Source organism: Medicago sativa, chromosome 8 (genome assembly GCF_051527215.1).
Source record: "Medicago sativa cultivar Bolivia chromosome 8, Bolivia_mono, whole genome shotgun sequence".
Taxonomy (NCBI): Eukaryota; Viridiplantae; Streptophyta; class Magnoliopsida; order Fabales; family Fabaceae; genus Medicago; species Medicago sativa.
In genome coordinates this window covers 10882733-10895082 of record NC_140756.1, presented here as the reverse complement: position 1 = coordinate 10895082, position 12350 = coordinate 10882733, and the positions used below count along the sequence as shown (strand labels likewise).

The 12350-nt window shown below is 36.9% G+C and overlaps 2 protein-coding genes across 2 annotated transcripts; both read right to left on the bottom strand.

The window, feature by feature from the left end:
• Positions 1 to 2624: 2624 nt before the first annotated feature.
• Positions 2625 to 4434, bottom strand: LOC146896882 (uncharacterized). Its single transcript, XM_085736354.1, has 2 exons — positions 3564 to 4434; positions 2625 to 2665 (listed from the first exon to the last, which is right to left on the bottom strand). The coding sequence occupies exons 1-2, from the start codon at positions 4183 to 4185 to the stop codon at positions 2625 to 2627; spliced, it is 663 nt and encodes a 220-aa protein (XP_085592480.1). The 5' UTR covers positions 4186 to 4434.
• A 2105-nt stretch (positions 4435 to 6539) lies between these two features.
• On the bottom strand, positions 6540 to 9748 carry LOC146896881 (uncharacterized). The gene is made up of 2 exons (XM_085736353.1): positions 9552 to 9748; positions 6540 to 7980 (listed from the first exon to the last, which is right to left on the bottom strand). The coding sequence occupies exon 2, from the start codon at positions 7929 to 7931 to the stop codon at positions 6540 to 6542; it is 1392 nt and encodes a 463-aa protein (XP_085592479.1). The 5' UTR covers positions 7932 to 7980; positions 9552 to 9748.
• Positions 9749 to 12350: the final 2602 nt, after the last annotated feature.

Sequence of the window (12350 nt, the reverse complement as noted above, 5' to 3'; positions counted from 1 at the left end):
TAAAATGACCAAAATATCCCTATAAAAAGGTGATATATATATATATATATATATATATATATATAAGTGATTTAAGATTGTAATTTTACTAATAATATAAAACTACATAATTTAAAGGAAAAAAAGCTACATAATTGAACATTTATTTTATTCGATAGAACACAACAGCAAAAAGTTACTTCATTGGTCATTACATAGTATATTTTAATTTTAATTTAATATATATGTCACATTGAAAATCATTTACATTTGTGGGGCTTTTCTGTAATTTTGCTCTAAACAGTCCTTTCTCCATGCTTTCCGTCTGGTATTGAGCAGAAACAATTTTTGTGTGGGACCCAGCCAACAGTGTCTTTCCTTCCCTTTTTAAGCTTTGTTCCAAACTATGGAAAGATTGTCATTCCTTCTTCTTTCTATCCTTACTCAATCTTTCCTTCAACTATCACCCAAAACAAACAAGCCCTTAAACATAGGCTAAGGAAAAGTTCATAGTCTTGTGTCCTTAGAAATAGGTTCTAATGAGTATTGAATTGAGAAAAATAAGATAAGACGAATATGAATAGAATTTTCTGTTCTTTTTTTAGTTGGCGTTGATTGGATCATCATCTATTCATCTTAGCTGTTAAGATGATTAATACTGCAATCAATTTCTACTTGTGGATAAGGTGGAAAAGGACATCGGTTGTTAGAGTTTCAAACAACTTTTAAGCATTGTTTGATCCGCTAAAAAATAAATATTGGGACATGACAACTTCAGCTGCACTATGTTTGATTGTTAAATTTTGTTATAGGGATAAGATAAACTAAGGGTAAATGACTGAAATTATTGTCTGTCGCTAAGCCACAAAACAACTTTTTATCTCAAGTATGTTGTCTAAGGTACTCAAATATAGTTTTTTGTCCATCAAACATCGTATAAGACAAAATTATTTAATATCATAAAAGTTTATCATATGTTGTTCTTTCTTATGTTGTGATGTTTGTCTTATGATGTCATATCCGGTACATACGTTTGATTAAATCAAACTCGGCGTAAGTTTGCTTGAGATAAGCCTAAGTGTGAAGGTTGGATTCAAATCCAACAACCCACTATATTGATTACGCTCACCGATATGAGCCAAGCAATTCTTGTTAATAGTTGTTAGTTACCATGAGAATCTATCCACAACTTGACTTTTGGTAGGGAAACAACAAACAAGTACTAGTAAGAACTTTGATTTTTGCTTACCAAGAATGTTTGGTCTGTAGATATTGTGGCCGGATGAAGAAAATGAGGTGTATTTGTATTGGAAATTGGATATGTGGAATATATGCCATGCATGCACCCATATGGGGCCACGTTTATAAGTAGGAACTTTGAAATTCGAAATATGGCATATGGGTTTGCAAGTAGGAACTTGCATACACAGTGTAGTATAACCTATAAAGAAAAGTTGTCAAAAAAAAAAAAAACTATAAAGAAATATCAGGATCAAAGTCATGATACCGATTTTCTTTAAAGAAAATGCTCACAAGTGTCCTAAATATTGTTTAAGGATCAAAAGAAACAACTTTTACATAGAAAGGATCATGTTAAACAATGCTCTTAAGCACTTGTTTAAGGATCCAATATCCAAACTAATGATGGGATGAGGTAGTAAGGATTAAGGAAAGCAACTTTTCCATGATTTTAAATTTATTGATTTATAACAGTGACGGATCCAGGTGTAACACCCCGTTTTCCCAACTTAAAAATTTCATTAAAATTACCAGAGTTCATCAACATAACGGAGCATCACATACATCAATACATCATTTAACAACAAATATAATAAAGGGGAAAATACTATTTATTTAAGCAACCTGTCTTTATAAAATTCAATAATCAAATGCAGCGGAAATTTAGTTCGCAACGTCACATAAAATTTTGGCATAAAAGGCCACAACTTAACATCTCAAATAGTCTTCATAAAATGTTCAACATTTATTAAATAAAATACGTAACAAGGAAAACAATCATCAGACACCCCCATCCCGTTACGTATCAGAGCATCCTAGACGACACGAAGTGAGGAGTCTACTCACGAACACAGCTAGTCTTTATTACCAGCACATTACCCACGGTCGAGGCAACATATACGCAGAAGGGGTGAGATTTCACATTCATTAAAAACAAATAATAATTCATAAAAGATAACCAACAGCATATATCTAACATTAATATCATCATTTAACGAGGTTAAGTAATCCACAACTTCATAGTTATTCAAGGGTAACATATTCATCTTAATTCACTCCATTTACATCATTATAATTAATGGGACAGCACAACAACATCAAAACAACAACATCATCACAGCATTCATCATTTATTTTTAGTTATGATGACTCTACAATGCAACAACAACATCAACAACAACTTAGACAACAACAACATGCATGTGGTACCACTAGGGCATTAAGCCCCCATCGCTAAGGTCATATTTGGACCGTCGGGCATTAAGCCCCCATCGCTAAGGTCATAAAAAAAACCTGTCAGGCATTAAGCCCCCATCGCCGACTATGCAACAACTCGACTCTAAATGCAACAATCTTCATTTTTAATGTTAAATTAATTAACAAATGATCCACATCAGTTCATTACATCAAAACAGCATCACTGGAACATCGTAATTAGCAACATCATCTACAATATAAACATCAGAAACTAACTCATCAAAGGAACGGGCGAAAAGACATAATTTCGCACCACACCAGGTCTGTACTGCACTAACTCGCAGTTGCGAGCTAAACAACTCGCAATGGCGAGCTCAACGGAGGAGCTCGCAGTTGCGCACAACATTGCTCGCAGTGGCGAGCTAAGGGGTTTCTCGCAGGTGCGAGTAGGATCGCTCGCAGCTGCGAGCGATGACAGAACAGGGTTCTGTCGTAGCTCTCATCTCTCATCTCAGCACACGAATTTCACTTCCAGCCCTCTAAATTCATCACTAATCAACATCTAAACGTTTTCTATTACTAATTAACATCTGTCTACATCAACCTACATCAAAATCCACTTAATTCTTCCACTTTTAATGATTTTTGACCTAATCCCAATCCCTTAAACCTACAACAATTGACCACTTCTATGAATCAAAACTTGTTAATAATGAGAGTTAGTCTCACCCTTACCTTAGATTATGATTCTGAAATCCAACAGCCGCGTTCTTCGTTCTTTAGGGTTCTCTCTGGTTTTCTCTTCTTTCTCTCTTCTTTCCTCTGTTGTACGCGTTCTAATTTTCTCTCCCAATTACAGACTTTTATTCTTTCCCTAATTGCTCTTCTCACCACAACTTACTCTTTCCCCTAATAATTTAGTTATTTCTACTAATAACAATATTTCTCCCCCACTTAAGAAAATACTTATATTATTAACATATCTTCTACCAATATATATATATATATATATATATATATATATATATATATATAATAACTCACATAATATTCTAATAAAAAGCCATAAATCACCTAAATATTAATTATGAAAAAGTGGGCGTTACAACTCTCCCCCACTTAGAATATTTACGTCCTCGTAAACGTACCTTGTTCAAACAACTCTGGGTAAGATTCCCGCATCTTACTCTCCAACTCCCAGGTCAAACTTTCACCGGCTGCTCCTTCCCAAACAACCTTCACAAGAGGTATCTCCTTGCCTCTAAGCCTCTTCACTTCTCTATCCTTTATTCTCACCGGTAGGGTCTCGATTGTAAGGTTATCCCTTACCTGCACATCATCTCTTGGAATCACATGGGATGGATCCGGCACATACTTCCGAAGTTGCGATACATGAAACACATCATGCAAGTTCGAAAGATGTGGTGGCAAACCCACCCTATAAGCAACCGTTCCGACCCTTTCTGAAATCTGATACGGGCCAATAAACCTCGGAGTCAACTTCTTTGACTTCAATGCACGTCCAACACCCGTCACCGGAGTGACTCTCAAAAACACATGATCTCCTTCTTGAAACTCAAGATCCTTCCTGCGCTTATCATGATAACTTTTCTGTCTATCCTGTGATTCTTTCATCTTTTCTCTGATTAACTTCACCTTCTCAGTGGTCTGTTGGACAATCTCTGGTCCCAATACCACACTCTCACCGGATTCAAACCAACACAACGGAGTTCTGCATCTCCGACCATACAATGCTTCGAAGGGTGCCATTCCAATACTAGCATGGTAACTGTTGTTGTACGTGAATTCTATCAGGGGTAGATAACTATCCCAAGTTCCACCTTGCTCAAGCACACAAACTCTCAATAAATCTTCCAGCGACTGAATTGTCCTTTCCGATTGTCCATCCGTCTGCGGGTGGTATGCTGAACTTAACTTCAAATTAGTGCCCAAGGCCTCATGCAAACTCTTCCAGAACCTCGATGTAAACCTCGGATCTCTATCCGACACAATGCTTGATGGGACACCATGCAGCTTTACGACATCTCTAACATAAATCTCTGCTAGCTGGGACACAGGAAAAGTAATATTAATCGGAATGAAATGAGCCGACTTCGTCAATCTATCTACGATCACCCAAATTGCATCATTCCCTTTGTTGGTATTCGGCAAACTCGTCACAAAATCCATGGATATACTATCCCATTTCCATTCCGGAATCTCTAGCGGTGTCAATAACCCAGCAGGTTTCTGATGCTCAACTTTTGACTTCTGACAAGTCAAACATGCATACACAAATTGTGCCACGTCGCGCTTCAAACCTGACCACCAAAACATTTTCTTCAAATCTTGATACATTTTAGCAGCTCCTGGATGAATACTCAAACTGCTTCTATGGCCTTCCTCAAGGATCATCTTCTTCATCTCATCATTATCAGGAATACAAATTCTTCCTCGAAACCTCAACACTCCTTGGTCATCAACCTTAAAGTCACTGTCTACAGCAGGATCGGTTGCAACCATTAAATCCACCAACTTCACATCTACTTTCTGCGCCTCTCTGATACTATCCAGAAATTCATTGTTGATCTTTAACATCCCCAATTTCACACTCCGTGGCGACATATCGCAAACCAGACTCAAGTCTCTGAACTGTTCAAGCAATTCCATCTCTTTAATCATCAGTGCCGACAAGTGTAAAGTCTTCCTACTCAAGGCATCTGCAACAACATTAGCTTTACCCGGATGATAATTCAAACTAAAGTCATAATCTTTCAACAATTCAAGCCACCTTCGCTGTCTCATATTCAATTCCTTCTGATCAAACAAATACTTCAAGCTCTTGTGATCACTAAATACCTCAAATCTCGAACCATACAAGTAATGTCTCCAAATCTTAAGTGCAAATACAACTGCAGCTAATTCAAGGTCATGAGTAGGGTAGTTTCGTTCATGAGTCCTCAACTGTCTTGATGCGTACGCAACCACCTTACCATCTTGCATAAGTACACCTCCCAAACCCAACTTGGACGCATCACAATACACTACAAAAGGTTCATCAGGTTTCGGCAAGATCAAAATCGGAGCCGTCGTCAAACGCTTCTTCAATTCGTTAAAACTGTTCTCGCAATGAATATCCCATACAAAGGTTTTACCTTTACACGTCAACTGCGTTAACGGAAGTGCTAACTTAGAAAATCCTTCAATAAATCGTCGGTAGTAACCCGCTAAACCCAAAAAGCTCCTAATCTCTGTAACTGACTTCGGAGTCTCCCATTGTGATACCGCTTCAACTTTAGATGGATCAACTGCAATACCACTACCAGAAACAACATGGCCAAGAAAACTTACTTCCTTCAACCAGAACTCGCACTTAGACAATTTAGCATACAACTTCTTTTCTTTCACCACTTGCAAGGCAATCTTCAAATGCTCAGCATGTTCTTCCTCCGTCTTAGAATAAATCAGAATATCATCAATGAACACAACCACGAAGCGATCCAAAAATGCATGAAAAATGCGATTCATATACTCCATAAATACACCCGGTGCATTACTAACACCAAAAGGCATCACCTTATATTCATAATGTCCATATCGCGTCCTAAAAGCCGTCTTCTGCATATCTTCATCTCGTACTTTAATCTGGTGATAACCCGACCTCAAGTCAATCTTGCTGAACACTCGTGCACCCACTAACTGATCCATCAAGTCATCAATTCTTGGAAGTGGATACCTATTCTTTATAGTTACTTTGTTCAACTGTCGATAGTCAATACACAACCTCATACTGCCGTCTTTCTTCTTAACCAGTAACACTGGAGCTCCCCAAGGTGAAACACTTGGTCTAATAAACTTCTTGTCGAGTAGATCTTCTAACTGCTTCTTCAACTCAGCCAACTCAGAAGCTGACATACGGTAAGGTGCCATAGACACAGGCTTCGTTCCTGGAACAAGATCAATAGAAAATTCAACTTCTCTTTCCGGTGGCACATCAGAAATTTCATCAGGAAAAACTTCAGGGAAATCACACACTACTTGTAACTTATCGATCACTGCTTGATTCTCCAAAGATAAGGATGCCATCAAAGAAAACATTAGGATTCCATCACGTTCTAGCTGCTTCAGCTGCTTAGTAGACAAAAACCCGCGCCACTTTCCTCTTCAGCAGAAGAGAAACACACCGACTTACTAAAACAATTAATGAGAACATGGTTGTACTCTAACCAGTTCATACCAAGAATCACATCCATTCCACTCAAAGGTAGACATACTAAATCAATCTCAAAATCACGATCAAACATAGACAGGGGACAACGTAAACAGACGAGAGAAGTGGTCACCGAACCCTTAGCTGGAGTTTCGACAACCATTTCTCCATTCATATCAGACATAGCAAGGCCCAACTTAGAAACACAATCAAAAGCAACAAAACAATGTGTAGCACCAGTATCAATAATAGCAACTAAAGGAGTATCATTAATGTAGCAAGTACCTCTGATCAAACGATCCTCATTCTCAGTCTGAGTACCAGTCAAAGCAAAAACCTTACCCCTGGTCGGGGCCTTCTTTGGTTCAGTACACTGAGCAGAAATATGTCCTTTCCCACCGCAATTGAAACAAATAGTGTCATCGTGCTTGCATTCTGCAACTGTATGCCCCTTGACACCACAACGGTAGCACCCTCTCGCCTCAGTAGCACCACAAGCATTACTCTTGTGACCTTTTTCTCCACATTTGTAACAAACAATCCCAGCAGGAGTCTCATTCTTCTTAGGCTTCCTCTCATCATTCACTATTTGCTTGCCCTTATCAGCTGGAGTACTATAAGGTTTCCCACGATTCTGTTGCTGCTTACCCCTTCTCTCATTCATAATCTTATAATGAGCCTTCGAATCATCTTCATAGATTCTGCACCTGCTCACCAACGCAGAAAAGTCACGGATCTGTTGGTAACCAATGGCTCGCTTAATATCAGGGCGCAAACCATTCTCAAATTTGATACATTTAGAAAACTCAGCATTGTCTCCAGTATAGTGTGGATAGAACTGAGCCAGCTCCACGAACTTTGCCGCATACTCTGTCACCGACATGTTTCCTTGCTTCAGCTCAAGGAACTCGACCTCTTTCCTTCCACGAACATCTTCAGGAAAATATCTGTTTAGGAACTCTCCCTTAAACACAGCCCAAGTAATAGCTGCACCACCTTGCTCTAACTCAGGTAAAAGACTCACCCACCAGACATCAGCCTCCTCAGATAGCATGTGCGTACCAAAACGCACCTTCTGATCATCAGTACATTGCATAACCCTGAACACCCTCTCAATCTCCTTGAGCCATGCCTGTGCCCCATCAGGGTCGTACCTTCCTTTGAAAATGGGAGGATGATTTCTCAGAAAGGCCTCCAACATCCTTACGTCAGCATTAACACCAACACCAGCATTTGGTTGTTGTCCTACAGCTTGGGCTACAGCTTCCAAAGCAGCAGCAATCGCAGCATCATTTCTTCCAGCCATTCTAGTCCTCTTGTAACAGATAAGGTTTGCAGCCTCCAGATCTACTCTTCTTTACTGCACAACACACAACGTTTAGAATAACATAATCATGGTATTCCAATTGCTAAAAAGACACAACTTGACTCACTACTTGGCCGGACGGACCGACCTGCTCTGATACCAATTGTAACACCCCGTTTTCCCAACTTAAAAATTTCATTAAAATTACCAGAGTTCATCAACATAACGGAGCATCACATACATCAATAAATCATTTAACAACAAATATAATAAAGGGGAAAATACTATTTATTTAAGCAACCTGTCTTTATAAAATTCAATAATCAAATGCAGCGGAAATTTAGTTCGCAACGTCACATAAAATCTTGGCATAAAAGGCCACAACTTAACATCTCAAATAGTCTTCATAAAATGTTCAACATTTATTAAATACAATACGTAACAAGGAAAACAATCATCAGACACCCCCATCCCGTTACGTATCAGAGCATCCTAGACGACACGAAGTGAGGAGTCTACTCACGAACACAGCTAGTCTTTATTACCAGCACATTACCCACGGTCGAGGCAACATATACGCAGAAGGGGTGAGATTTCACATTCATTAAAAACAAATAATAATTCATAAAAGATAACCAACAACATATATCTAACATTAATATCATCATTTAATCATCATTTAACGAGGTTAAGTAATCCACAACTTCATAGTTATTCAAGGGTAACATATTCATCTTAATTCACTCCATTTACATCATTATAATTAATGGGACAGCACAACAGCATCAAAACAACAACATCATCACAGCATTCATCATTTATTTTTAGTTATGATGACTCTACAATGCAACAACAACATCAACAACAACTTAGACAACAACAACATGCATGTGGTACCACTAGGGCATTAAGCCCCCATCGCTAAGGTCATATTTGGACCGTCGGCCATTAAGCCCCCATCGCTAAGGTCATAAAAAAAACCTGTCAGGCATTAAGCCCCCATCGCCGACTATGCAACAACTCGACTCTAAATGCAACAATCTTCATTTTTAATGTTAAATTAATTAACAAATGATCCACATCAGTTCATTACATCAAAACAGCATCACTGGAACATCGTAATTAGCAACATCATCTACAATATAAACACCAGAAACTAACTCATCAAAGGAACGGGCGAAAAGACATAATTTCGCACCACACCAGGTCTGTACTGCACTAACTCGCAGTTGCGAGCTAAACAACTCGCAATGGCGAGCTCAACGGAGGAGCTCGCAGTTGCGCACAACATTGCTCGCAGTGGTGAGCTAAGGGGTTTCTCGCAGGTGCGAGTAGGATCGCTCGCAGCTGCGAGCGATGACAGAACAGGGTTCTGTCGTAGCTCTCATCTCTCATCTCAGCACACGAATTTCACTTCCAGCCCTCTAAATTCATCACTAATCAACATCTAAACGTTTTCTATTACTAATTAACATCTGTCTACATCAACCTACATCAAAATCCACTTAATTCTTCCACTTTTAATGATTTTTGACCTAATCCCAATCCCTTAAACCTACAACAATTGACCACTTCTATGAATCAAAACTTGTTAATAATGAGAGTTAGTCTCACCCTTACCTTAGATTATGATTCTGAAATCCAACAGCCGCGTTCTTCGTTCTTTAGGGTTCTCTCTGGTTTTCTCTTCTTTCTCTCTTCTTTCCTCTGTTGTACGCGTTCTAATTTTCTCTCCCAATTACAGACTTTTATTCTTTCCCTAATTGCTCTTCTCACCACAACTTACTCTTTCCCCTAATAATTTAGTTATTTCTACTAATAACAATATTTCTCCCCCACTTAAGAAAATACTTATATTATTAACATATCTTCTACCAATATATATATATATATATATATATATATATATATATATATATAATTCACATAATATTCTAATAAAAAGCCATAAATCACTTAAATATTAATTATGAAAAAGTGGGCGTTACACCAGGAATTTTGCGAAGTGGGGGCACCATATACAAAAATTTGAAGCATTAAATTTATATATATATATATATATATATATATTACATTGCATTTTTTAAAGCATAAATATGCATCATAATTGCCCTTTACAATCGTCTATATTCTGAAAATATTGAATAATTTTCTCATTTTCAATATCAATAAAAGTATCTATATATATAATTAACTAAACAATTATTTAAATATTCATCTCTCTAAACAATTCTAAGAAGCAAACAAGAAAAGGTTGTGTTAGTGTCAACATGTGTGTGCGCCAAGCAGGGGCGGATCTGGACATGAAATATTAGTGGGGCTAATTTTTTTTGTCCAATAATTAAATATACTAAATTTAATAAAAAATTATACTAAAAATAGTTGTAAGAACGAAAATTATAAAGAAAATACTCTATCATCTATTTGTTGAAAATTAGGTAAAGAAAAATATCATGGCTAACTGAGCCAAGAACATCTCTTTCGATATTATCATCCAAACAATTGATATTACATGCTTTTAAATTCTACACATCAAATTAAATTCTACAAAACCAAAAAACCAAATTTCTCACGTGCAGTATGGTATTTAAATTAATTAAGGAAAACCATAAAACCATTGATATTAATAACTTAACCAAAAATCAATTGATAATAATCCAAACAATAAATAAAGTACCACTAAACCTAAAACTACAACTAAATATTCAATGAGGAAAAATTGCAATGATTATTGTGAAAACTCTAAGGTGGAGTTTAGTATGAGACAAACGAATATGGTCGCTCATACTCTTGCTCGAGAGGCCATTTCCTTAGCTAGTCCCCATGTCTTTGATGATGTACCTTTTTGTATTTCGACTTTGATTTTTAATGAAAAGTTATAAGCTATTTTCTCTATTAAAAAAAAAGATGAAAAGTGCAGCATAAGAGAACAAGGAAGGAAGGAAAAGGGAAGGAACAAAAACATGTAGTTGGCTGAGAAAGGAAAGGAGAGGTGCGGGTGTGTCTAACAGATCAGGGAAGGAAAGGTATTGGGCTGGGCTGGGCTAAGTGTTAGTGTTTTTTATATATAAAAATTTGGGCTGGGCTGGTGTGGCTATTGCCACACCCAGCCTTACACAAATCCGCCCCTGGCGCCAAGAGAGATGGAAGGTGTGGCCAATTTTGTCAACATCTCAACTATTAACATATCACTACCACCTAAAACAAAAAGTTCACAAATTTAGTGCAGGCACTAGCCCACAAAACTCTATACATACATTCAACCCTATTTATAACTCTCATCATCATTGAATTAAATAAAATATAATCAGAATTATTAAAGGAGACCGATTTACTTATATACACATAGAGCATTTAAGGGTCCGTTTGTTCTGCAGGATAGAGACATGAAATGAAATTGGATCTCTCTCTCTCTCTCTCTCTCTCTCTCTCTCTCTCTCTCTCTCTCTTCTCTCTCTCTTTCCTTTCTCTCTTGAGCCGTCACAAAAACCCTAGTTTCTTCTTCTTCATCCACCAAAGAGGGGTGATTTATGGTCAATTTTTGACCCAAAATCACCCCTCAAACTCGTTTTTATATTTCCTTTTTATTGAAATAAGTGATTTTCACATCTATTTCGTTTTATTTTGTGATTTCGTCGTCTTCGTGCGACGTTGGTTGTTCGTCGTCTTTGTGCAACGTTGTTTGTTTTTCTTGTTTCTCTCAGGTATTTGATCGCTTCAGATTGTCAGATCAGCTTTGATCCAGTGCAGATCCAATCAATGACTTTGGCGTCATCCACGTTGCAGATCCGGAAACATAGTTATTCCGAAGATTTAAATATAGTCATATGTGTAGGCATTTGTACTTTGCCGTTTTATGCTATTAACATGGATGTTGTGAGCCTGTTCACAGATTCATCCTTTTTTGTTTTTAGCGAATTTGCATTATATCAATGTACTCTTTCAATTTGAATGAATGAATATCTTTTATTTTGTCAAAAAAAAAATGAAATGAAATTGGATAGAGACATGATAAGATATAGACATGATAACACTGATCATATCATGTGTTTGATGGGAACATGATGAGCATTAGCATAACAATATTTTATCATATGAAATTACAAAATTGCCCTTATAATCAATAACATTTTTAATAGATTTTCATATTATTATACATATTACAACAAAGAATAGAGGAAAAATTGAAATCCATCAATAGCCATAAAAAAACAAAATAAAAAGGAATCAGAAAAGAAAAAAAGTTAAAGCATAGAAATCTAAAAATAAATCGATAAATAAAGAAGAAGATGAATTTAAAAGAAAAAAAAAAGGAAGACAAATCGATAAATAAAGAAGAAGATGAATTTAACAAATTGAATTTTCAAAATGTTTCAAAATGATTATCGACAACATTCTGAAAGATAGAAGGAATAGAAA